This window comes from Hipposideros armiger, unplaced genomic scaffold, assembly GCF_001890085.2.
Source record: "Hipposideros armiger isolate ML-2016 unplaced genomic scaffold, ASM189008v1 scaffold_469, whole genome shotgun sequence".
Classification (NCBI taxonomy): domain Eukaryota; kingdom Metazoa; phylum Chordata; class Mammalia; order Chiroptera; family Hipposideridae; genus Hipposideros; species Hipposideros armiger.
This window is the reverse complement of record NW_017731819.1, coordinates 1,359,349-1,387,276: the sequence shown is the minus strand read 5'-3', so window position 1 is coordinate 1,387,276 and position 27,928 is coordinate 1,359,349. Positions and strand designations below refer to the sequence as shown.

The following is a 27,928-nucleotide window of genomic DNA, read 5'->3' as shown; positions in this document are numbered from 1 at the left end:
TGGCAGCTCAGCGGCTGCTCAGCTCGGGCCAGGAATCGAACTGCTGTTGCTCAGAGCTCGCACTCTTGAGTGAGCTCTTAACCAACTGAGCCACTCGGCTGGCCCCTTACCATCAGTTTTAATGATCACATAGTACACATTTGAATGTATGTACCGTAATCTGTTTAACTAGTAGTCTCCTGTGATGAGCATCAGGTTTTATCTATAATAATTAGTTCAGGTTAAATTTTGCAAGTAAAACAATGGTTTAATAAATTTCCTTTTCACTCATCTTTAAGTACTTAATGCCACAATTATCTTAACATAATTAAAGAGGGGAATTGTGGGGTAATTGGATATGAGTATTTTGCATTTTGATACATATTGCCAAATTATCCACCCCAAAAAGGTACTGATTTACAAATTTAATAATAATTCATGAGAGTGATTGTTTTTTCTTCATACTTTCTCCAGTGCTATGTTGGCTGGTTTTTTTAAAAAATCTTTTCCAATCTAGTAGGAAAAAGTATCTCGTTTTTAAATTTTTCTTTCAGTATAAGCATCCACTGAAATGAAATTGGACTCTAAGGGCTCAGCTTGAAATTTTCTTTTTCATGTCACCAATATTTGCCTGCAGAATAACCCATAGGATAGTTACTTCTGCCAGGTTGCCCCATTTTTCAATTTTATTCTGTCAAAATAATAATAATAATAATAATAATAATTAGTTTAGAGAGTATCTGGTAGGGCTAGATGTCAATCATTGAATACTTCATTATTGAGATTAACAAAGCAGTGCTGTTTTTATTTCACAGTCTTCTTTTAGCTTTGCAAATGTATGCCTCTTGCTCCTATTTTAATTCTTTTCTCCTTCCATAACCTCGCTTGTATGGACCTTGTCCCCTTGTTTTTTTTTCTCCTTCCCACGATTGTCAGTTTCCTAAATGTTTGTAGGACTAGAAAGTGAAAGTCTTGGAATCTTTTGTCAATTCATGAATTTTCTGCTTTAGCAAAGGAAGCCTGGCAAGAGATTTTATTTCCACTTTTGTCTTTGTTAGCAATACCTCATTGCCCTTCTTTGAATTCTCTTAATTTTTTGTTCCTATTATGTTTAAGACAGGACCTACTCCTTGACCTTTTACCTACTCAGAAAGAAGTACTTTTCTTCAAGCAAGGAGGCACTTAGAACTTTCTTAGTATTAATGATCTCCAGTTTCGCAACAAATGTGTATTATATTTCCCCTTTTAACTCTCCCCTTCTCTCTTCAATTGAAAATGTTTTATTGACCAAAGGATGTGATTTTTTAAGAGGGTAAGTTGGTTCTCAGAAGCAATAGCAAGTGCAAAATTAATCTACATTTGTCTTAAGGAAGTAGGAGGAATTTCTCTCCAAGCATGCAGGTAGAATTTCTAAGTGTTTGCTGGTGTTTTCCTGCTCTAACTTGTTGGTGCCTGTCATAGCTGTATTCCTGAGGCATTGTGCAAGCAGGTGGCATAAATGCACCTGGAAGTAGTCCTTCAGGGGCTGCTGGCCCCAAAGGAAGCCTGGCTCTTGGGTGACCCAGCACACCAGTATATCAATCCACTCTTCTAGATTGTCTCCATAGAACCTTGAGGGATAATAGATTTCAAGAAATGTGGAAAAGACTTTGAATTTTCTTTTAATTCACTTATGGTGACAAACTGCTTTCAAAGGCTAAAGTGTGGAAGTATTGATGTATCCTACTTTGCAGTATGATAAGGTCAAATGGAAAGAGCGTTGAATTTGAAGTTTAACCTACATGGGATTGAGTTCTGGTTGTACTACTTACTAGCCATATGTCCCTGCCTGTGAGAGGACATAGAGTTTAGTGTGAAGGGAGACATGGAAAAATTTTCCCAGGGTTGAAAAAAACTGCTTTAACAAGAAACCTGGGTGCATGTGCAAAGGGCCATCAAAGTGTCCAGTAGAGCCAGGGAAAAAAAACAACAAAAAAACCCTTCCCAGAAAGAAGAGCATGGGAGCTGAGACTTTAATTGATGACGTTGGGGTGGGAATGGAGAACAGGAGGAGGTGCGTGACCAGGACAGGGCATGAGCAAGGGCATGGAGGCACGTATGTTCCTAGACTTCAACATGATCAGTATTGTTAGCACATAAAGCCTGAGAAGGATTAAACAGTATCTGAAGATAACAGATAAATATCCTTCAGATCATGACAAATCATGAATAGTATGTAAAGACAGATTTAATCCTACAGGCTGTGGGAAGCCATTTAAGAATTCCAAACCTGAAAGTGTTAGGTAGATTATGTAAGGGTTAGATGGGTTATGTTAGATGGATTACTTGGCAGCAAGGGTTCTTAATCTTTATGAGCCTCAATTGTTTTTTCTGCTCAATGAGCTAATATTAATATCTAACTACTTACAGGATTTTATGAAGATTAAAGAAAAAATTATATAAAAGCACTTGAAAACTTTATATCCCTTCAAAGATTATTATTGTTGTTAGTAATTTTTCCTGAAGTTTAACTTAAAATAATTTGAGTGAAATCTTTTAAGGCACGCCAAAATAAGAGAATTTCTCTTTCAGTTAAATCTGGCAGTCATTTTGGTTTCTGGGTATAACTATAAAATATTGGTAGTTGATTTCAGGATTACCCACATGTAAGAAATGCCTCTGCGACTATTGAGATAAATAGGCCTAAACTAAATATTTTTAGAATGGCTTATTTGGAGTCCTAAGACCTATGGTTAATTCTAGATAGGTTCAGGTGTGTTATCTATGTATAATAAAAATATTGATGGCTGGCCGAGTGGCACGATGGTTAAGAACTGGTTTGGGATGCCAGAGGGCCCCGGTTCAGATCCCACATATGAGGGCCAGTGACACTGCCCTCCACAGCTAAGATGCTGAACAACAGCTCAACCTGGAGCTGGGCTGCTGTGAGTCGCCGGCAATGGCGTAGGCTGCAGCCCCTGCTGCAGTGGGTTGCCATGGGCTACCGTGTGTAGCCAGCAGCCAGCGTGAGTGGCCAGCAGCCGCAGTGAGCGGCCGTCCAGAAGCCGGCGACTGATCTGCCTCACCCGGGAAGAGCGCAATGATGGTGCCAACTTGGGCCAGTAAAGCAACGACCTCCACAACTAGATTGAAGAACAAAAAGGATAGCAACTTGTCTGTTCCCCTTCCCCCAATTCCCTAGCGCTGTTCTCATCCCCCAATTCCCCAATAAAAATCTTTAAAAAAAAAAGGAAAGAATATTATGATACCAAAAAGAAGAATCTTGGATATAAATTATTGGATATAAAAAAATACAGGGATGTAAAGCTGAAATAAAGAAGGTAAGATATAAAAACTATTAGAAATGATAAAAGAACTCAAAAGGTAGCCAGTTCCAAAATAAGTAAAAATATATTTTCTATATATTTGCAGTAATCCAGTCATAAAACATAATGAAGACTATATTATTAATAAGAGTAATATAAAAATACCTAAGAATAAACTAAGAAATATATAAAAGCCAATATGAGAAAAAAATGACAAAATATTGCCAAGAGGCATCAAAGAAAACTTGAAGATATACTATATTCATGGATGGTAGGACGTAATATTGTAAAAATACTGCTGCTTTCACAAAATATATTTTACATATATTTTATGTAACCTCATCTAAATCCAACAGTGTTTTGGGGAGAAGAACAAATTAAATGATTATAATGTATATCTAGAGGGGGGAAAAAAACATTCAGACAAATCCAAGAATAGCCAAGAATATTTGGAAGAGAGGAATTACAATAGGGATTTACTATACTAAAGAGTAAAGTACATTAGTAAAGTAAAGCCACAGTAGTGGCACCGGAATAGCAGACAGATCATAGAGGGGGAAAAAAAATGCCAACATTTATTGAGCAGTTACTCTGTACTTTATGGGTATTTACATAATTTAAATCTCATACAACTCTGAGTTATATAACTCTACTGTTATTATCCCCATTTCACAGATAAGAAAACTGAGATTCAGAGAGGTTTAGTAACTTCCTCAAGGTTATATAAGTATGTGGCAAAGCAGGAATTTAAACCTATGCTGATTCCAGATTCAGTGTTCTTAATTAGCAAAGTTTAATTCTAGGAATTTAATCTTAGATAAATGGGGTATGTAAAAATATTTAAATATACAAGTGTAATTTACAGCAGTTATAAGAGCCAGAAGTTAGAACTAATCTAAATATCAAGCAACAGAGTAGCGGTTAAATAAAGTATAGTACACTTCTACAGTTACAGACTATATGTGGTCACTTAAAATTATATAGAAGAATTTTAGTGACACAATAATGAGAATAATTATATTAAACAGGAAAGTGGATTACAAAACAGTATATACAATATGATCCCATTTTAAAAATGTATATGCAGAGAAAAAAGAGGGCATTTATTCTAAAATATTCTCTGAGTGATGAAATTATGAATTATATATATATATATATATTTTTTTTTTTTTGCTTATAGATATTCTAATTTTTCCACAGTAAAATTTTTCTCTCTAAAGAAAAACAATTGTAATAAAAGTATGTGGTTTGGGTTTAGTTTTTTTTGTTTTTTGTTTTTTCTAAGTTGCAGAAAAGGAGTTTATTAGAAGAAAAAAATACATTTCAAAGAAGCAGAAGTGGGAGAAAAAGTAGAGAATGGCTCAAGGGCCATTATTAGAAAAGAAAGTACACTCCAAAGAGTTTGGAGTGGGCCCCGAGTAGACGCAAGGCTCAAAATGCTCAAAAATAAAAAGCGGGTTATTTTTTTTGTTTTTGTTTTAAAAGTTGCAGAAAAGGAGTTTATTAGAAGTAAAAATACATTTCAAAGAAGCAGAAGCAGGCCCAAGCAGTAGAGAATGGCTCAAGGGCCATTATTAGAAAAGAAAGGACACTGAAGAGTTTGGAGCGGGCTGAGCAAAGGAAGCTCAAAAGGCTCAAGGGAGCCCCAGGGCAAGCACCAGGGCCAGGGCTAGGGAGTCACTGTTAGGAGAAAAAAGATACTCCAGAGAGCTTGGAACGGGCCCCAAGCAGATGCAAGGCTCAAAATGCTCAAAAGGCCTGGGTTTAATTTTTTAAAAAGGTGTGTGAGGTGGTTGTCATTCCTTCACCCTGCCAGCTGGTTTAGCTGCCCCTCTGTACTTCTTTAGTCCCCTGTGCTTCCCTTTATCCCAGTATATTGTCATAGTGTATTATCACTTACCCCTCCAACTCCTACTTCTATATTCTTGGTGCCTAGAACAATGTCTGGTGCCAGTCGTTGTTTCAATTAGTATTTCAGTAAAGAAAGATGAAGGAGAGTGGGGACGAAGGGGAGCAGGAGGGGGAATGGAAAGCCCCCTACAGAGATATGTGGCTGAGGTTATTTTTCCAGCTGCATTCTTCAAGATCCCAAAGTAAGTAAGTGGTAGATGATATATTACTTGTATAATTCTTTATACTAATCCAGAAAATGGGTTGACAAAAAAAAAAAAAGACTTTGATCTCAGGACCACTTATCTTTAAGTTCTGATTGTGGGAAACCAAAAATATATGTAAAGGAATTTACCTGCAAAAAAAAAGAGGGAAGGGGTTCATACATTTGGAGAAACCAGAGTAAATCTTTCAGAATTATTGAGATAAGTGAAGGCTATTTCAGTAGAAAATGCTATTGTGCCACCCCCCATCCTTCCTTTCCTTCCACCAGTTGTATCCAGAAAGCCATTTTTAAACAAAAGATTTGGCAGATGAGTGGGGTTTTGCCTGGTTGCCTTTCAGACTTTTCTGAGTAAAAGATCCTAAGGGAGCTTGAGAATTGCCTGCTGGTCCAGCTGTGCACGTCATGTATCTATTTAAACATTTAATTTGATTGGAGAAAAAGCCAGAAAAATGAGCATAATGTAACTCCTGGTGTTTTATTTTTCTTTCCAGGAGGGGGAACAGTTTGTGAAGAAAATCGGTGGTATTTTTGCCTTCAAGGTGAAGGATGGCCCTGGGGGTAAAGAAGCCACCTGGGTGGTGGATGTGAAAAACGGCAAAGGATCAGTGCATCCTAACTCAGGTCAGTGCAATAATGACGTCATTTATAGGAACTGAGAAGTTCACAAAGGAAAATGGGAGCCTGCTCTGGGCTGGCTTTCGGACCTTGTTAAAAGAACCAGTGCATCCTTGGGAACAGGAATAGGTCACAGCGGCCTCCTCCCAAAGACTGGGAGGCTCTATCATAGAGTCACCAATCTTAGGCTTTGGAATTAGACAAACTTGGGTTAGAGCCCTGGTCTTACCACTCAGAGATTCTGGCCTTGAATAAATTATTTAACTTCTCTGAGCCTCGGTTTTCTCACCTGTACATGGGAATAATAAGTGGTACCTATTTCACAGGGTTGATGGGAGGATTAAGAGAATTATCTCTTAATCTGTAAAGCACATGGTCCAGTGTATGGCTATGTGGCTTGAAAGACCTGTCTATACTCACTATCTCTTCTTCTTCTCATCCCAGTTGTCCTTGAACCCACTCTAGTCAGCTTTTGTCCTCATCACTATCCCCCTGTTCTTGTCATGGTCACCAATTACCATGTTGCTAAAGTCAGTGGTTAATTTCCAGCCCTCATGATAATATTGTTATTCCAGGCTTTCCTCTTACCTACTCCTTCTTGGCCTCTCTTCCTGTTTTCTCCTCATCTCCAAATTTCTAAACATTGGAGTGCTCCAAGGCTCAGTTCTATCTACTTTGGACATCTCATTTGTCTCATGCTTTTTAAAACTATCTCTACACTAATGACTCCTAGATATCATCAGCATGGACCCAGTCCCTGAACTCTAAGGTGTAGATCCAGCTGCTTCATTGACAAGTTTACCTGGATCCTTAATAGGTATCCCAAAGCTAACATGTGTACAACTGAACTTCTGGTCTTCCTCCCGTTCCCCTTTAATTACGTGCTTTCACTGTCTTCCCCATCTCGGTAAATTGTTCCTCTGTCACAGCAGTTCTTAGTCCAGAAACCTTAAAGTCATCATTGGTTCCTCTTTTTCTCATACTCTACAGTCTAATCCATCAGCAAATTCTACTCTTCTCTTATACTACCACCTTGGCCTAACTTCCCATCATTTTTTTGCCTGATCTCCCTTTTTCTAACCTTGCCCCCTACAGATTCTTCACACACCAACTGGAGTGGTTATTTTAAAACTGAAGTCAGATTGTGACCCTGCTCTGCTTAAAACCACCCAGTGGCTGTCAGCTCACTCAGAATAAAAGCCAGAGTTCTTAGAATGGCACCACATGATCTGGCCCCAGTGTTCTGTCCCTCACTTTGCTCCATTCACACTGGCCTCCTTGCTATTGCTTGAACATGGAGTGTTCCCAGTTCAAGGGCTTTCTACTTTGTTCCCTCTGCCTGGAATTGTCTTCCCTCAGATATCCTCATGGCTTGTTCCCTCATTTCCTTTGGATCTTTGTCCAAATGTCATCTTGTCAGGAAGCCCTTCCCTAACCACATTTTGAAAATCACAACCCCATTACCATTCCCTGTTTTTCTTTATGGTACTTACCGCCATTGGATATACCATATAATATTTTACTTATTTATTTACTTACTGCTCAGCTCCCCCTCTTGAATTGTAAGCTACATGATGAAGGCAGAGCTTTTTGCCTGTTAGGCTCACCACCCCATTCCCAATGCCTAGAATAGTACCTGACACATGGTAGGCCTTCAGTAAAATAACGTAAAAATGAACAGCAGAATGAATGAATGATGCTTAGTAAGCATTCAGTAAGTGATAGCTATATTGTATGTTATGTTTCTCTTGTTGAAGAGAGCCCAGTGCCACTAAGAAACATCATGGATGAGAACCAGCTTTTTGGAGGGCTTAAAATACTATGCTTTGAATTTTGAAAGTGATTTAATATATAATCAAGCTATTAAAGCTTTTTAAGAAGAAAAGTGAAAGTCAGAGCTGTGTTTTAGAGGATGAAGCTGGTGCATTGGACTTGATGAATTGGGAAGGGAGAAATCAGAGGCAGAGAGCAATTAGGAGCAGCAGAAAGGATAGCCTGTTTAAGTGAGCAGAAAGGATAGCCTGAGTGTTGGCAGTGAGAAAAAAGGATGTTGTTACAGGGTCACTGCCAAGGATATTTGGGGCAAAGTTGATGGAACCTGGAAGCTGTTTGGGAGTAGGAGGTCTATCAAGGATGATAGAGTTCATTATTGATACATTATTGAGGGTGCTCCTGGAAGAGAGGTTGACATCAGGAGTCCAGGTATAAGGAAGGTGAGCCTTAGCAAGGAGGGACGGACACTTCTTTCTGTGAGAGGGGACATAAATATTCAGGGGCTTTTGAAGTAGAGTGGAGGTTGGCAGTGCTTCTGAAATTGAGTTTAGGGCTTGGAGACAGGAGAAAATGTTAAGAGCAGTGTTACATGATGCGCTGTTGAATAAGGAATCAACTAAAGATTAATGAAGGAAAAGCTGAGCAGTAGTAAGGGCATCTGTCTGGTGTGGGCAGGATGGCGATGTTGTGGAAAGTTCCTAAATTATCTATAATCTTTTTCTTTTTCTCAAAATCAGTGGACAGAAAAATAACTACATGTTTGCCTTCTATGAGCTGCCACTCGAATGTGGTATGGAAAGAAAAACTGAATGCTTCATCTAGATTCTAGCTTTTAGAAATTAAAAAGAACTTTTGGGAAATAGTGCCAACTTTTTTTAATAACTGAAGGTTAATAGTTACTTCAGGATTATATTCTGATATGCCCAGGCAGATGTTAAGGTGATTTAAAAGTCTTTTTCTGCTGCTTTGTTATTGGTGTATGTTTGTCATGAAAGATAATATGCTGATGGAAAGCTATTGCATAACTTCAGAAAAACCTTGTCCCATGCATATGGACTCTGGCAGTGAGCTCTCCCCACATTAGGTGCCCCATCCCAGACCTAAAGGGATTTTACCCTGGGGCAGGGTAATTTCTGCTGAAACTGACACTTGTTGGCAGCCAGGAGTGGCGCTGAAATATGGACTTACCCAGTAAAAGCCACCACTGGAAATTGCCAGCTCCTTTTACATCAGCCAACAAATGACCGTTTGTTAGAGATTAGCTACGTTAAAGCATTAATAACCTGTCCTAGTTTGAACTGGCATCTTAAAGAGAATTGCTGGTTCTTTTGGCATGTACATAGTGTTGAGAGATTTACTTACTGTTAACGAAGTAAGATTTACTTAAATGTATTTCATTTGCTTATATTCTAAGAGTTTGGTAATGATTATACTTTAGATTTTGTGCATTTTCCATCTTTTTTTTCCTGCCGAGGTGTCTTTTAGTACCTTCTCCGTGAATTCTGCCCCTCCCTCTTCTCCTTTGAAACCAACTCACATAGCATATCCCTAGGAAGCCAACTTTGATTAGTCCGACATGACATTATTCTTTCATTCCTTTATTCTTCCTTCTCAGCACTTACTTGAGTTCTCAACCCTGCCCTTTTGTGAGGAACACGATCTAGAAAGCCTCAGTCTCTACCATCCACAAGGTATAGTAGAAAGAGACCCCAAACCTCGGTTCAGACCCTGGCTCTGTCGTTTACTAAGCATATCTCTTCCCTGAGTCCAATTGTCTCAGAAAATGGTGAGAATAATTTCTATTTATGGAGTTGTTGTGGGAATTAAATGAGATGAGGTATGTAAAGCCCTTTTAGCATAGTAAGTGCTCAGTAAATCATTGCTTCCTTCCCAGCCCATGTATTAGACACTAATTTTGCTTGAACACATTAGACTTCTCGAAAAGATGTGGGGAACTGAGAAAGCATCTGGGTTTCAGCAAATGCTGATGAGTTGGTGAAGGCCCAGTTACAACTGAATTGTTAAATGTTTGTATCCTTCCTGTAACAAAAGGAAGCCATAGGGCTTAAGATTTGGAAGTATGGGCTTTAGCTGCTTTCAGGAACCTGCTTTCAGGCCTAGCTCAGCTGCTTATTAGCTGTATGATCTTGGGAAGTTCTTTGACCTCTCTGACCCTCATAGAGTTGTTCTGACTATCAAATGAGTTCATGTAAGTGAAGTTCTTGGCATAGTGAGAGCTCAGTAAATGCTGATGTTCTATCAGCTGCAATGGCGGCAGCAACAGACTTCACTTCCTAAAGGCACCTTTCAATGATTGAGAGTCCTTTCTTGGAATATTAGGATCAAGTCCAACTATAAATCAAGTCCAACTATCTCAATTTGCTAGCTTTTTTTTTTTCCTCCCTATTTGATGTTACATATCTATAAGAGAACTGGATTTTCTTGATTAATTCCTTCATTTTCAAGGCTTCACACCTTTTGTTTCCAGTTATAAGAGAAAATTTTGTTAGAGACAAAGATGGAATGCCCATTGAATCTCATTCTGTTTAGAGGCTATCTCTGAGTTGTAACATATATAATAAAAACTTTTCATTTTCAGTCTTGTTTTAGTTATTTAATAATATGGGCATGCTGTGCTTTAATAGTTTACCACTGTCTTCGCCCACTCAGGCTGCTATAGCAAACATACCACAGACTGGGTGGCTTATAAATAACAGAAATTTATTTCTCACGGCCCTGGAGGCTGGAAGTACGAGACGAAGGTGCCAGCATGGCCACATTTGGTGAGGGCCCTCTTCCTGGTTCATAGCCAGCGTCTTCTCTTGTGGGCTCACGTGGTGAAAGGGACTAGGAGTCTCTTTGGAGGCTCTTTTTTAAGGTACTAATTCCATCTATTAGGGTTCCATCCTCATGACCTCCCAAAGGCCCTACCTACTAATACCATCACGTTGGGCATTAGGATTTTTTGGAGGGGTGACACAAACATTTAAACCATAGCTACTCCTATCTCTTTTATTAAGGCATAGACTATCTGATTAGTTATTGGGTCATAGTTTGCTAATCTATTGAAGTCTACATTATTTATTTATTCAACAAGTATTTATTGATTGCCTTTTCTGTATCAAGCACTCTTCAAGGACCTGGGTAGTGAACAAAACTGACAAGGGCCTTGCCCCAATGAAGTTTTCATACTATTGGACAAATACAGACAGAAAGCAAATATACAAATAAATAAGGTAGTTTCAGATAAGTGCAATGAAGAAAAATAAAACAGACTAGTGAGACAGAAAGTGACTTGGTTTCTGGGAGAGGCCCCAATTTAATTTGAGGAGGAGCCAACTGTTATAGCGCTATTGTTATATTCATTGCTTAAAACACTGCAGGAAAATGTGATTTCTTGGTGAATTTTTCCTTTTGCACCTCTCATGTCCAAGGTAGACATGGCTGATTTAGCAATGAGATTATTAATTGAGTCTTTGTTGTATAGTCTTTCATTATGCCTTGATGATATTAAAATTAATATTTAAAAAACTGGTATAAGTAATATACATTATAGACAAAATTAGAAAAGATAGAGAAAATGAAAAAATTACTGTCCTGCAATTCCACCATCTATTTCAGGGGTTGACAAACGATGGCCTGTGGGCCAAATCCAACCCACCACCTGGTTTTCTTTTTTGGTTTTGTGCAAGATTGTTATTGAAGTCTAGCCTGTAATAAAGGGCATAAATCTGAAGCGTATGTACAGCTTGATAATGTTAACAAACGAATGCATCTCCCAGATCAAGACGCAGAGTGATGCGAGCACCTCAGAAACCTCGCTCACTACCCCTCCCATCGCTGTCCACTCCCCAAAAGAGCCACTATTCCAAATCCTGTCACCAGGATTTTATTTATTTTGGAAATTCATGTAAATGGAACCATAAAATATTTATTACTCTTTTAGTCTCGCTTCTTTTGCTCAGCATTGTAAGATTCATTAATATTGTTGCATGTAAGCAGTAGTTCATTTTTACTCCATGAGTACACCAGAATTTATTTATTCATTCCATGGTTGATGTATCTTTGTAGTGTTTCCATTTTGGGATCTTACAAATAAAGCCATTATAAACATTTTCATATGTGTCTTTTAGTGGACATATGTATTCATTCCATTTGGCATATAACCAGGAATAGAAATACTAAGCCATAAGCTACAATACAATCAAACAGTTTTCAGTGTGGATATACTATTTTACATTCCCTTCCACATTATATGAGAGTTACATTTACTCTACATTTTTGACAGTACATGGTACTGTCAGTCCTTTTTTCAATCAGGTTCATTGAAGTATAGTTTAAATACAATAAAGTCTACCCTTTCTTGGGGCGGTTGGTTATTAGCTCAGTTGGTTAGAACGCAGTGCTCATAACACCAAGTTTGCCTGTTTGATCCCCACGCTCTCCACAACTAGATTGAAACAACTACTTGACTTAGAGCTGATGGGTCCTGGAAAAAAACACTGTTCCCCAATAAAAATTTACAAAATTAATTTTTAAAAATCTATCCTTTTTTGATGTACAAGTTTCTGAATCTAAACAAATGCATAGTTTTGTAACCACCACCAAAAATCGATAGAGAATATTTCCATCACCCCAAAAAGTATCACATACCTTTGTAGTCAATCTCCTTCTCCCACCCCCAGGCCCTGGCAACCACAAATCTTGTGTCCCTGCAGTTTTACTTTTTGTAGAATGTCTTATAAATGGATACAGTATGCAGCTTTCAGAGCATGCTTTTTTTCACCAAGATTCATTCATGTTGTTGTATGTCTGAGTAGTTTGTTCCGCTTTGTCCTTTTTGTTGCTCAGTAGTTTGTCCACTCCCCAGGTGATACATATTTAGGTTTTTTCCAGTTTTTTGCAGTTTGAATAAGACCACTCTAAACATACCAGTTTTTGTGTGGACATATGTTTTCATTTCTCTTGAGTAAACACCTAAAAGTAGGATTACTAGGTCAACAGGGCGTGTGTATGGTAGCTTTATAAGAAACTTCCAGACTGTTTTCTCAGGTGGCTATACCATTTTACAGTCCCACCAGCATTGCATTATCTGTCAGTTGCTCCTCATCCTTACCAGCACTGGATAGTACCTTTTATTATTTTTTGACATTCATTCTAATATTATATAGCAGTATCTCATCCATGCTTTAAATTTTCATTTTCCCGTTGATGAATGAAGTTGGGCAATGTTTCATGTGCTTTCTTTGCCATTTGGAGATCCTCTTTTGTACAGTGCCCATTTATGTTATTTGCTCATTTTTGTATTGGATTATCTAACCTTTTCTAATTGAATGAGGCGTTTTATATATATATTTTGGATACAAGTTCTTTGTCAGATATATTAATTGCAAATATCTTCTCCCTCTGGGTATGCTACCTGTTTTGAAAATAGTTTTTTGCAACATAGCCCTACTCATTTGTTTTATCTAAGGCTGCTTTTAAGATATGGGGGCAGAGTTGAGTAGTTGCAATAGATAAAATGGAAACTATTTAGTGTCTGATCCTCTACAGAAGTTTCTTAACCCCTGATCTAGGTAAATGTATTCATTTTATATTACTGCATAACAAATTACCACAAACTTAGTGGCTTAAGACAACGCAAACATTGAGTACATTACAGTTTCCGTGGGGAAGTGGGCTGAGGACAGCTTAGCTGGGCCCTCTGCGTAGGTCCTCACAGACTGGGTTGTCATCTGGAGACTTGACAGGGGGAGGGTCCAGTCCAAGCTTACTCAGGTTGCTGGCAGAATTCGTTTCCTTGCAGCTTTAGATTTTTTACTGGCTATAAGTCAGAGCCTGCCCTCAGCTCCTAAAAGCCGGCAACGTGCTGCGTGGCTCTCTCCACACACAGTTCACAGCATAGCAGCTAGCTTATTCAGTGTCAGCAGGAGAGTAAGAGCGAGTCTGCTAGCAAGCAAGACAGAGTCTAATATGACATCCCACCACCTTTGCCACATTCTGTTGGCTAAAAGCAAGTAAGTGACGGGTCTTGCCTGTACTTGAGGGTAGGGGACCATACAAAGCCATGAACACCAGGAAGCAGGACTCATGGGGGCCGTGTTAGAGTCTGTGCACCACAATAACTATTATTAATATATTGGTGTCTATAAGTTTACATATGTTTTTCTTATACATATATAATTGAATATCGGTGTTTAAGCAAAAATGGGATCATGCTTACAGTTTGTTTTACGATTGGTTTATATAACAGTATCATGAACAGTATAATGAACATTTTTTTTTTAGGCCAGAAAATGTAGATGCATATCATTTAATGGCTGCATTGTATCCCATTAAATGAACATACCATCATTTATTTAGTCAATTCCCTCTTGTTAGATGTCAAAGTTGCTTGTCGTTTTACCAGGCTGCCACAGAAGTGTGTGTGAGTGCCCGTTTCCCCACTCTGCTCTGGTACTGGCTGTGATTCTGGTGCAGCAGTGGCTTCTGATGAAAATGTATACGTAAAACTGAACTTTTCTCCTTCCTTCTACATATCTCTGGTTTAGATAAGAAGGCCGACTGCACAATCACAATGGCTGACTCGGACTTACTGGCTTTAATGACTGGGAAAATGAATCCTCAGTCGGTAAGTATGATGGCACTTCTATCCTTCTAGTAGGTGGGTCTTTTAGCCCATTCCACTTCATCTCCTGCCTCAGTCTCATACCACAAAGTGCAAAGTGGTCAAACCCACACAACTCAGCATTCCCCCAAATGTTCACTTAACAAATGACAAACATCTGTGGAGCAAACTAGGTGCCAGACACTGTCCTGTGTGCTGAAAATGCTCAGGGCCCCACAGTTTGGTACGAGGCAGACCTGCAAAGAGATAAGTGCAGCCAAATAGCCAACGTGCCACGCCTGGTTTGTGGTCGGGGAGGCCGGGGAAGGAGCAGCCATGTCTTCCTGGGCATCAGAGAAAGGCTTATAGAGGAAGTGACACTTGAGCTGCGTCCTAAGGGTGACGAGAAGTGAGCAGTCCAGGTGGCAGGAGGGAGTGGTGTGAACAAAAGTGTGACCTCACATTTCGTGTCTTTGCCCATGCTGTTTGCCTGAGTTGTCCTTCCCTAACAAATTCCTTGTCTCTCAAAATAAGCTCAGGTGTCATCTCCAAAAACCTCCTTCCTAGTGGTTGCGGACCTGTAGGCAGCCCCTCTGCTGGGCCACTTCCTGGGCTGCTAGCTTAGCACTTGTCAAATTTTATTAGTCATAATGTGCCTATCTTCCCTATTAGATTGTGGGTATCTCAAAGGAACAAACCATGTCTCAACTTGTCTTCATGTCTCTAGAACTTAGCATGATGCCTGATGTATTTAGGTTTTCACAATTGCTGGATTAAATTGTATTTGTCTAAAATGTATTCATGCCTTGTATAGTTTTTCCTGGTCCCCAAATTGTCAAGGGTCTTGTACTCTAGTTGCATGTAGTGAACAGACTTGATATACTGAACTTTCCATTAGCCACAGATAACAAAAAGGAAACTAAGTTGCTTCTTTCTGTTGTAACCTTATTTTTTTGTTGTTGCCTTAACCTGATTTGTTTTAGGTCTTTTTCCTGTGGTCCCCTGGTAATTTGAAAGATTGGATAAAACAACTAAATCTGACTCCCGCTTGTTACTACTTTTTAAAATGCTTTTTCTGAGCATCTAAGCATATTTCAGTTTATGTGTTGACCAATGAGAGACGTGCATCTGTGATGTTTCAACTGAATACACACCGTTGGCACTGACATTTCCACCCACTGAGCCCGCCCCAAAAATCTGGACAGAACAGAGGCCACCATATAGGAGCTGGCTGTCATCCTCCCTCCCACCCACTGTTTCTCGCTCCGCTGTGCACTCACTCCATGCACTTCCTTGGCAAGGTGATCACACTTCACACATCAGCTGCCCTCGGTCTCTCAGTTTGTCTGTTTACCACACATTTTGGGGAGCAAAGTGTCACCTTATTTTTCTTGAACACCTGTTAGCACTCAAAGGCATTAACGATAAAAATGACAGACTTTTCTATTAATGTGCTAATGGCCTTCCCTTATGCTCAGTTGAGGATTTGACTGGAAACCATTAAATGCAGTGGAAATTATAATTTCAGTGTTTGGCTGCAGTTGAAACAACGTAGTGTACTCTCCAGCAGCAAGCACACATGAAGAACACCTAGGGGCCAGATTAAAGTGACTCTTATATTTGGGTTCTCTAAAGGGTGAAGATTCATGTTTTCTCTAAAATAATTAGTAAATAAGTCATTTTCTCTTTTAATTTAAAAAAGGAAAAGATGGTGAGTTTCTCTTCTAGGTGCTGCCGGTCCATATTTTTAAAGGACATATGTTAAATATATTGTGTTCTGAGACACCTGACCTTTAAGTCATCAGACAGAAGGCTGTGTGCCATATAGAAAGGAAATATTTAGTTTGTCCAGACAGAGGAGGGAATAAAAAAGGAATTAGTCACCCTTACCAGAGGTGTAGAAAAAGCAGAGCCCTGCATTCCCATGGATGAGGCAGCAGAGCTCCTAACTTCCTAACATACTTGTTAAAAAGCTATGATGGTGAGGAACTTTCTTCGCCTAGCCCTTCCTTATTTTAAGAACTGAGTTAAAGGACTGAGATCAGGGAGAATTTCATGCTATGTTCCCAGTTTTGATATTCCTCTAAAGTTTTCCTGGGATTTTGTTACATGATAAATTTAGCAAGCGTCACGTGACCTAATCCCAAGCATTTGTTACATGGAACAAATTGTGGCTCTGCTCTTCAGAGGTTGGATTCTTCTTCTCGAGCCAAAGATGAACGCAAGCACCTCCGTCTCAGCAGGCTGCCTGGCCTCCCTCCGTAGGGATAAATCCTTTATCGTGGAGACCCAAAAGGGAAAGAATTTGGTGACATTTCATCCATATTGTATTCCAAGAGTTTCTAAGTGGGCTATACACATGCTTTTTCTCTCGGCAGACTTCTGAAAGTTTCAGTTCATATTCCTGATCCACATGTAATGTGTCTAAACAAAATCAATCGAGAATGTACCCACTTAGTCTAATATTTGGAAAATGTACTGCCATTGAGAAAGGCAGGTAAAGGCAGACTCAATTTCTAAGAGAAGACATTTGGTGGGGGGAGGGGGGTTGTTACTTTGTGAGGGTGAAAAGGATAACTATTGCATTGTTCTGTACACCTGAAACTAACAAAATTAAAAAAAAAAAAAGACATTTGGGAAAGATGGGCCTTTTGACTGCAGTTCCTTCCTTTGAAAGAATCTGGGTCTAATTCTACTCCAGAAAGAAAATTTCATTTTTTGAAGAAAGTATCAGAGACCTGATAAATAAATGATCCCAGGGCTGGATAGTCTGGAAACATCAGTAATCTCAAAATAAAAAAAAACACCAAGTAATAAATTCTCTTTCTTCTTACTCACAGGCCTTCTTTCAAGGCAAATTGAAAATCGCGGGCAACATGGGCATGGCTATGAAGTTACAAAATCTTCAGCTTCAGCCAGGAAAAGCTAAGCTGTGAAGAACTTGCTTTGCCTACCTTGGAAAAATCAAGATGAGACATATAGATATATAGCCATATATTTCATTGTCAAAGCTTAGACTGAAACCACGCATTGGCAAATAGCATGAGATCTGTTTTTAAATGGGTGTGACCAGTCCTGTTTTTCCTTGAGCTCTGGGTGAACAGAGCCTGGTGGTATTACTACTGCTTTGCTGAACTGCATACAACTGTGCATTACAAAGTTAATATGGTAATTATGGTTTGGGGTAAAATGGAATTTGAGAATAAAATTAGGAACGGCAAAATCCCAAAACTATGTAAACAAAAGCTCTCATTTTGCTTATAAAGTATATTTAAGGATTATTCTGCTGAAGATTGAATTTAAGTTTTCCTTGGGAGAACTAGGGAAGAAACAAAATACCAGTAGCTGGCCAGTAATTAGTGTTGTGCACTTAATGACCTTAATCTATTTTACATGAATAGTTTTTAAAATTCTGCACTGGAATTAAAAAAAAAAATTTTAATTTTGCATTTTGTGCCATCAATATGGTATTTTCTTCCCAAATCTAAATAAAAGAGATATGATCAGAGCTTTGGGGTGAGCGGGAATTTATAGTTATACACATACCTATTTTTTAAACAAAAATATTTTTAAATGGGTTTTCCTTCTTGAAAAATCAGTGTTAGAGTCAAAACGCTGTTAAAAATAATTGAATAAAATTTTCTTTGAGATGCACAGTTTTAAAATTATAATCTCATATTAATTTAATTAAGTTTATAAAGCTCTCAGGCCCTTGTTATGATTTCCCTTTTTCATATGTTTCGTTTAATTAATTATCCACATATATCTTTCATCCTAGTTTTTCTAATGCTAATGTTATTTCTTATAACTCAGTAAGATATGGGGTAAAATAATGCTTTTGGAAGAAAATTTAATAGAAAATTAAAATAGCTCTTCCTGATCTCCTTTGTTTTTATTGTGTATGTTATTTTTGTTCAGGGTTGTCTAAATGATGGAGAGTAAAGAGAAACATTGGGGGATTTACAGCCTGTGTTATCCAGACGTTATCTGCTGGTTACTTTGACATGATCACTAGTCCTTGGTTAGGGAGGTCGTGTGCTGTAGTGGAAGGAGCACTTGACTAGGAGCCAGGAGTCTTGCTTCTTAGGCAGATAATAGCTGCCTGCCTGGGCCTGTTTGCTAAACTGTTAAAAGAAGGGGTTTAAGTAGATGGTCTCTAAGATTTCTTATGCTCCGATCATCCTGTGAGTCTACTCAGAGCCCAGCAGAACTGTCTGGGAGCTACCCAGGCCCCACCTTTCTGAGGTTAACACATTGCTTCATCCCAAGATGGTCAGAGGCAAACAGCAGGTGGTTTCATTCGTTTGTTTAGACGTTTGGAGCCCGTACGAATCAAATCAGGACTCGAATCAAATCAGGACTGTGGGTCAGATCCCTGTAGACCATTTAATTTTGCATGTTCTGTGACCAGAACACTACAGCATTTGGTAATGGGGCAAGAAGGTAAATTAACCCAATATAAGTTGATCTCAAGTCCCATAAAATGAACTCAGAACACAGACCTCCTTCCTAATCATAGTAGCTTCTTCCTCTGAGATGAAAAGGACTTCAAGAAAAAAGTTCTAACAGAATGTCTGATTTGTCTGTAGTTTGGATTTGCTACCTCATTCTGCCTTCACTTGTCCCAGCTAACATAAGATATCTGTCATAGGCTTTTGGGTGAGCCTGAAAAAAACAAAAACAAACAGAAAAACAAAAACAGGTTCCTGAAGTAGAAATATATTCATATGTAAGTGCAACTTATAGGTATACTAGAAAATTACTTAGTGATGAAATATAGAAGCAGTTTAACTCCTAGGGAAGCATGGTTTGGAGGAAAAAGTTTAATAGGTCTGGGTTAAAACTGCTGCTGTTACTGGTTTTGCTACTTGAGCAGGTTGGGTCTCAGTTGCCTGATTTATAAAGTGGAGATCTTAATATTGACCACCTAGGATTACTGAGAACCTAGAGAGATAGCATATGTAATGTACCTAAATGAGTGTTAGGTACATCATAGTCATTCTTGGTTCCCTTACTGTAAATGTGAGTTTCCTTTCTGTCCCTACCACTACCTCTGCCTCTTGCCTCTGATATATGATATGATGTGTATAGTGTTTTCTTATGTCCCACTTTTGAGTCTTTCATTTGATCATTCAACAAATATTTATTGAGTGCTTACCATGTATAGGGTGCTGTATTGAGGGTGCAGTGCCAGGCAATGGATATAGCGCTGAGCTCCCCCCCGTTCTGGTACGTACAGCCTGATGGGAGAGACAGTCAATCAAAGAGATGAATAATTATTACAGATTATTACCATGCAGGATTATTACCCAGGGTGCTGGGATGGAGAATCACAGTGAGGGTTTTCCTTTAATAAAGTGGTTAAGGGAGACATCTCTGAGGAGGTAATAGTTAAGCGGAGAGCTAAAGGTTGAGGTGTGAACCATACAAAGAACATTGCATGAAAGGGTAGAAAGGGGCTTGGCTTGTTTTAAAAATTGCAAAGGGGCCAATGTGAGTAGACTCTAGGGAACGGGAAGGACAGGCCCACACTGAGGTAGGATAGGTACATAGGAGCCAGTTCTACTGGAATTTGTTATTTGTGGTAAGGCATTTGTATGTCATTCTTAGCGCAGTTGGGAGCTGTTGAAGATGTAGCTTTACGTATGTTTATTTCTTGCTCATGCTGCATTTCCACTTTGCCATCAATTCCTAAGTCAAGAACCCAGGCTAATGGAGCAGCTACTCTGGAGCATTGTGATCATCATGGCAGAAGAAGAGAAAAAGCTAAAGTACATGCTGGCTCTTAAAGTCTCCATTCGGAAGTGATCCGTATCACTTTCACGCTCATTTCGTTATCCAAAGAAAGCCACATGCCCCCCACCTGACTTCACAATCTTATTATATACCAGAAACAGAGAACGGAGTAAGAATATTTTTTGAAAGAACCGATGCACACAGAAGGGGGGGAATGAAATTGTCACTGAAGCTGCTCTTTGGAGAATGTACTGAGGATAGGGGGCTGGAGAGTGGGGGTCCAGATGCAAGAAGATGGTGTGTCCTGGACTAGTGTGTGAGTGGTAGAGACAGGCGTGGAAAAGTAAGCAGAGCTGACAGACTTGTGACTGGATGTAGAGGCAAGAATGATTTTCAGTGACTGGCCAGGTGGAAAGGTGGGTCATGATCGGAATGATGAGGGGACAAGCACGTTTTAGGGAGAGTGGTTGAAATAATAAGCTCCACTTTTGAACTTGTTAACTTTGAGGTGCCCGAGAGATTTCCTAGTGGAGATACTAAGGAGGCAGTTGCATTTACAAGACGAGCTCAGAAGTGAGGTCCGTTTGGAGATACACATTTGGAAGTCGTGAGCAGATGGGTGGTACTTAAAGCTACAAGGGTGGATGATATCACCCGAGGAGAGAGCAAGGGGGGTTGGAGTAAGCCTTGAGGAACTTCAGCTTCTAGAGATCAGGTAGAGGAGGAGGAATCGGGCAAAGAAGATGAGGGAAAGGGCTAGAGAAGTGGAGGGAAATTTCCCGAGAATAGAGTACGGTATAACCAAAAAGTGGGAGTGATCAACTGTATCCTATGCTACTGTGAGGTCAAGCAGGATGACGTCTGAAAAGCATCTACTGGATTAAACTAGGCAACATGGAAGTCTCTGGCGATCATTACAAAAATCACTAAAAACGAGATTGGAATTGGTTTCATAAGGAGCTATGAATAATAACGGAAAAGTTCCATTTGGTAGTGACACATTCAGTTTCCATGTGATTACTACAGAGCAAGCGCATTGGCTGATATTTTTAATTGCAAATGAGTTCATCTTGCACGTTGTGCTGTTCTCTGTGCCCACCCTCACCAGTCTCTTCCTGCCCCCTACCCCCTGCCCACCACCTTATCCACTTGGCAAATTGCTTTTCATCCTTTTTATGCCTTAGCTTTCAGGAAGCTGTCCCATTTGCCACAAATAGAACTAATCATTTCTTCGTAGTAATTTATTGCTGTCTCCCACCAAAGAGGGAGCTCCTTAAGGGCTGGGAGGACTGCATCTCGTGCATCCATTTTGATTCCCCCAGCACGAACTCTTGGCTTACTGTCATTAAGTGAGTGAATGAGATAAGCTGAACAACAGTTTTATATCCACAGGGGACATTTCTGAGGATAGGAACCTCATCACAGAAATGCATTCTCTATTACAATGACCTTTTTTTGCCCTGATGAAAGAACATTAAAAATTCTCTGTTAGCCTGATTTCTCCTGCCCTTTCTTTGAAAATATTTGCAGCTTCTCAGAACAGTATTTCAACTTAAGATTGAAGAAGCCTGAAGTAATAAATATGAGAAGTCAGTTACTTGGTGGTTTTATTACACGTTTTTAAAAACAAAGTGGCCTAGTGGGTTGGTTCTGTGTGCATTAAAATCAGGAGTCTTGTTGCTGCTGTACTTGTCTAGATAAATTCAAACTCTCACGTTTCTACAATCCTTGTTGCATATGTAGAAAAACGATAATGGAGAGCATGATTAGGAAGCTGAGGGTAGTGGTGGGAGGGGCAGAGGAGTCACTGAGGTGTGATCAGAAGAATCTAGAATCAGGTCCTGCCTTCTGGAAGCTAAATTAGGACATGGCACTTAAGCCTTGCCAGCCTTTAGTTTCTTCCTCTGCGCAAGGGGGACACTGTTAGTTTTTTTTAATAATCTCATTAGCCTGAACACCTTAATGGTAGAAATTCTGTTATTCGTCTTTGTATCTCTAGTATTAATACAGTGTCTGCCAGAATAAGCATCAATAAAAATTTCTTGAACAAAGGAGGATTAGGCAGTGATCATTAACGTTCTTTTTAAATTGTAAAACACCTTGTCAAGTGTTCAATCACATATACATATAAACTTCAGTTTTCCTCATATATGTCACCTTAGAAGAAAAAAATATGAGATTAAATCCTATAATGAACAGCTTTATCTTCTGAAACTTTAGCAGTTTCAGAAAATAATACATTTAGAGCAGCAGCCTGGTATAGTGGGAAAACTTGGGGCCCATCAGATGAGGGTTTTGGTCCTTGCTCTGGCACTTAAACAGCTCTGGGACCTTGAGATAATGACTCTGAGCCTGTTTCTCCCTCTGTAAAAGGGATAATAATGCACACCTTGTTGGTTGTGAGGATTAGCAATTGTAGCTGTAAAATGTCAAACACATAATAGGTCCTCGATAGATGGTACCTGATGGTTGGTATTTGAGAAAAAAAATTTATTATTTTTTTAACATGAAGGAATTTATTCATTGGAACATTTTGTGACAATCCTTTGAGTTCAGATAATCAGCTGGCTTCGGGATTGGGGACAACTTGCACTTTTTATTGACTATGTTCTTACATTTTCCTTAAGAATCATTAAACTTCCATAGTTTCTGTAACTAAATGAACGAATATAGAATTATTTAGTTTGATGTTCAGAAGGTTTGCATTTCAGCCAAAGATTACAGTTCTAGCTGCCCATGGCATGGTTGCTTTTTGAACACAAAGAAGTTGCTTGATGTTATTGACTAGAAAAAGAAGGTAATCGGCCAGATTGTACTTCTGGGTAAATTACTCTGTGGGATTGAGTTTGTTTGGAGACCACACTGATATGAATTAGGAATTTGGGGTATAGTACTAAACAGCTAATGAGGGCCCTGAAAGATTTATGCGTTATCAGGAACCACAGCCACGTCTGGCCAAACTTTAGAGTTTTTCTCAATAGAGAGTTACAAAATCTACTGGAAAGGTCCAGTATTAATATCTATCTGGAGACTGCTGCAAACAAACAGCTCCTTAGTTCTTGGTAAGAACACAGAATATTGGGCCAGATTTCTGGCCCTTAAGAAATGTGGCGTCTGATTCCATTTGGCAGGAAGTTTAATCTGGTATGGAATTTTAGCCAGACTTCTTGGAGAAATATATTTTTTAATGTATCATATCCAAAGCTTACTGCAAAAAGTGATGTCCATTTAGTCTACCTATTCTATTAGTCGTCATTTAAATACTTTGTAAATAATACTTTGTAAATAGTGCTGTTTACAGCAGCATGTAGTAAATACTTTTAGTTCCTGAATTTGTGGCCATAAACTTTTATGTAAAATTGGGGGAAATTCATCGTAGTCTGCTGTTTATTTAAATTGCATGCAGAGAAGCAGTACGTGCTACAATTTTCGAACCAGCTACCAAGTTGGTTATTGTATAATTCACCTTTTAGAATATGGCACCTTCTGTACTGTATAGAACACTTGGTTCAAGATTAAACACCTCATTCATTAAAACTGAAATGTGTGGAAAAGAAGCTCATAGATGAAGACAGCAGTGTAAGAGAAAGGTTAACGTAGGGGGGCTGAAAGGAGCCTTGAGCTTGGCAAAATGATACGCAAGGGTAGTGTGTGATGACAGTTCACAAATATTTGAAAGATGGGAAGACCAAAGGGGGGAAGAAATGATTTTGCTTCGCTAATAGAAACAATGGGAAGAACTATAGAAAGGGAAATTTCAGACTAAAAATCAGGTGAACTGCCTGACTATAAAAATTTGTCATGAGTGGACTGAAAGCTCCAACCACAGAAAGTTCCTAAACCCAGCTGGCAAAATGGCATTTCGTTGTGGGAGATGGACCTCAACGGTGGCTGAGAAAGCATCTGAATGGGAGAAAATATTTCATTGACAGCCACTCTTGAGGATTTCTCCTTTTGTCATTTATCAAAAACTTGTTTTGTCTTGAATGGGCCAGAAAGAAGACTTGATCCTTTTTATATTGTTCATACCCTGACTTGTTCCATGGCTTACTAGATATCTTTGAAAGAATCAGAAAGGAGTATTCAAAAGCTTTTAAATTTTCACAGTGTGAAAGCAGCCTCATTTTCTTTTGTTTGTTTTTTACCTTTTTTTAGTCCACTTTTTATTTAGCTTAAGGTAGAATTTTCAAGCCACGGAATGGTAGCTGCAGTGTAAGAGCCAACTTGAGTTGGAGTTGGAACGTGAAGACCCGAGTTTGAATTCTGGTCACCTGAGCAAGTTACTTACCCTCCCTGAGCCTCAGTTTCCTACAATAAGGGGGCAATAATACTATCATGTTTATTGTGAAGATTAAGTGAAATGATGTGTGGGGGAAATGGTGCCATGTGCCAGTTTTAGTTATGTTTGTATTCGTTTTTTATTGCTGCTGTAACAAATTACCACAAATTTAGTGGCTTAACTCGACACAAATTTATTATCTCATAGTTCTGTAGCTCAGAAGTCTGGGTTGGGTCAGCTGGTTTCTTGGCTCCAGGTCTCACAAGACCAAAGTCAAACTGGCTGCACTGGACTCTTACCTGAGGGCTCTGGGGGAGAATCTGCCCTATGCCCCTGCAGGATGTTCGCAGAATTCAGTTATGTGCTGCTGGGGGACTGAAGTTTCTGTTTCCTTGCCAGCAGCCTGGGATTGTTCTCAGCTTCTAGAGGCTGCCTGCATTCCCTTCGACTTCAAAGCTAGTGGAGTCCTCACATTTTGAATCTCTCCAATCTCTCCTTCTGCCTCACCTCTTCTACCCTTAGCCAGATAAAGGTCTGTTTTTAAGAGCTCATATGATTAGGTTAGGCCCACTGGGATAATCCAAGATAATCCCCCTATTTAAAAGTCCATAACCTTAATTACATCTACAAAGCCCCTTTTCCCATATAGTGTAACGTATCACAGGCTCTAGGGATTAGGGTATGGACATCTTTGAGGGTTCATTCTGCCTACTTAAATGATGGTATTTTAGGACAAGAAAGGGACCTTACAGAACATAAAATGAGGTTCTTGCCAGGGAGGGTTTACAATCCAGCGGGGAAAGAGATGAAAAACATAATATACAGGCAAGGAAAGATCAATAATAGATTGGGATATTATAGGAGCCCGGAAGACTTTCTCTGTACCTGACTTGGCCTGTGGTTTTTCCATCATACCCTGCTTATCCTTTAATGTCTTTTATCAAGATCCTTCTGATGGGATCCACATACACAAAACAACACCATGAGATTTGCTAAATGTCCAGAAAATCAAGCTGCTGTCATAGCTCAGTATTTGGGACTGTGCCCCTTACTTGTGCTTCACCTCAAAGTCAGAGGAATTATTCTCTGATGATGAGTGAAGGATAACAACACCATATCTCCCCTTGTCTTGTTCCTTATCTTCCTTTTTCCTCATCAACCCCCTTGAAAGCCTTCTTGTCCTTCACTCCTAGTTCTCTCTGGCCATAGGCATGTCTTTATTCCTTTCCTCTTATGAGTTTCTTTGTTTCTTATTTTGAATTAGAAGGCACGCGCCCTGGGCAATGCAGAGGCTTCTGTTTAATTATTGCAACTTGTTATTTCTATTTTAATAATGTTTCCTGGATGTATAGTCAGGTCTCAGTGATAGATTGTAATAATAGCAGCTGCCTTTTATTGAATACTTAACCACATGCCAGGTGCTGTGCAGAGTCCTGTACTTCCAATTTTCTCATTTAATTTAGACATTCTTTGTAGGTACTATTTTTATCTTCCTTTGGACCCAGGGGGGTTTGAACCCAAGTCTAATAAGTCCAAAGCTGGTACTTGACACCATGCACTTAAAACAGGAGCTGAAACTGGGGGGCAGCCTGGAACCAAAGCAGCACAAGTAGATTCAGGAAACCTAAATTCCAAACTCAACTCTGTCTTTATAGCCCTTCTGAAAGTTAGAGGATTTGCTTCTACAGCCCCATGATTGCCTCTGTTTTCCACCAGAAACACTCAAAGTGATTCCTCCATATTACACTTCAGACAGGTGGTTTTAGCCTCTCTCTACAGCACTGGACAGCCACAGAGCAGGTGTGGGCATGCACTGGCTTGGCATTCCACAGAAGAGCCTATTTGTGTGTGTGTGTGTGTGTGTGTGTGTGTGTGTGTGTGTGTGTGTGTGTCAGGGGGAGATAAGTGGTGTGCCCTGTGGCTGGTCCCAGCAGTTACAGGAAATAGAATACCTTCCCTTCAGGGTTGGGATGTTTAAGATATTAAGGATTTAACATGGTGCCTGCAACTTAGTTGGCACTCAGGATGTGCTGTTTCTCATTGTCCTTCTAGAATATTTTCTTTAGTTCATGGGTAGTCAAGCCAGTAGACTCATTCTAGCTCCACTTGACTCTAAGGTCAATGCTGAGGAGACACGAGATGCATCTCTGTGTTGGCCCCTGTCCAATCTGTGAATCATACCAACTCATCAGTTTGAGCTCAGAGAGAACTAGAATATGAGACCAAAGAAGGCAAAATATTTCCCCTTTCCAGTCCTGCTAAGTTGTTGAGTTACTGATAGAATGGAAACAGACAGTCCTAGGTTCAAATCCAGGCTCTGCACTTGCCTGCTCAAGTCACCTGCCTGTTTCCATCATGGAAAGAACTTGAGCTGGGGAGAAATGGTAAATCTGGCCATTTTACTTAGTTACTCAATCACTTACCCGTCCTAAGGCTGTCTGCTTACCGATGAATGGGGGGTGACTGCAGTTCTTGCAGGACTGTGAAGATTACAGAGTGATGCATGTGGTACAATCAGGATGCAGCAGCAGAAGCCAGTGAAAGGTCTAGAGACTTTATAGGAGCCATTCGTTCATTAATTCATTCAGAGCCTTGGCAATTTAGGTTGAGCAATTGGTTCCAAGTTTGAGTTATGTCTTCTCCCTCTCTAGCAGGGGGGCAGCCAGGTAAGGTGGCTGTGGGTGCCCTGCCCACAGGCCAGAGCAGGTATGAGGGGAGAGCCTGTTAGGCAGTGGAGGTGCCAAGTACCACCTAAACCCAGCCCCACCACGTTCAACCGCCAAAGCCCCTGGCGCCAAACAGTGTTGCTTCAGCTGCTAATAGTTAATGCTCCTTGACTTGGGAACGTTTTCAGCTCCTGGGAGCAACACGGTGCCACGAGGGCTCACTCCTCACTTCTCTTGTCTCCCTGCGACTGGGATCCACATGCACCCTACTCGCAGCCCGATTTACCCTCCTTCATGGCTCACCAGGTTGTGGGCTCAGGGCCATCGTTGGGGTAGGGGTTGGGAAGGGTGGGGAACTTTTCCGGGAAGGGGCCCAGCAGGGTGTTGGCTGGCGGCCCTGTAAGCTACGGCTCAGGACCCCAGGGTGGGAGCGTGAACGGAAAGGTACTCGTGCTTGGAGCGGTTGCAAAATCCTGTGTCATGAGGAAAAAACTGAGCTCTGACGCACTTGATAGAAGGGGCTCTCTCCCCGGCCCTCCATTCAGGTGCTGGGGCCTAAAGGGGGTCCAGTTCCACTGCGGAAGGCTGGGAACTAGGAAGCGTTGCAGGCTAGACACCCCGCCTTTCCAGTCTCCTAGGGGTGGGGGCGTGGTACTGCGGCCCCGCCAGGACCAAGAGGGGGAGAGGGGTCGGTGCAGCGGCTCAGCCTCCCCGGGAAGTGGGGCCCGGCCAAGTCCAACGTGGGGAGGGGGCAGGCCCTCCCCTCCCCGCGCCTGTGAGGACCCTCCGCCCGTGTCCGGAGGAGGCCAGCGTCCAGCAGATGCACGCGGGTGGGGGTGGGGGGGTGCGGGG

At 40.2% G+C, this 27,928-nt stretch overlaps 1 protein-coding gene across 1 annotated transcript in view; it reads left to right on the top strand.

Moving 5' to 3' along the window:
• SCP2 (sterol carrier protein 2) overlaps positions 1 to 18,277 on the top strand; it is a 68,381-nt gene extending 50,104 nt beyond the window's left edge. The window contains exons 4-6 of the mRNA XM_019666388.1: positions 5,892 to 6,021; positions 14,340 to 14,419; positions 17,236 to 18,277. Of these exons, the coding sequence (XP_019521933.1) occupies positions 5,892 to 6,021; positions 14,340 to 14,419; positions 17,236 to 17,331 (306 nt within the window). The 3' untranslated portion in view covers positions 17,332 to 18,277. The remainder of the gene's footprint in view (positions 1 to 5,891; positions 6,022 to 14,339; positions 14,420 to 17,235) is intronic.
• Positions 18,278 to 27,928: the final 9,651 nt, after the last annotated feature.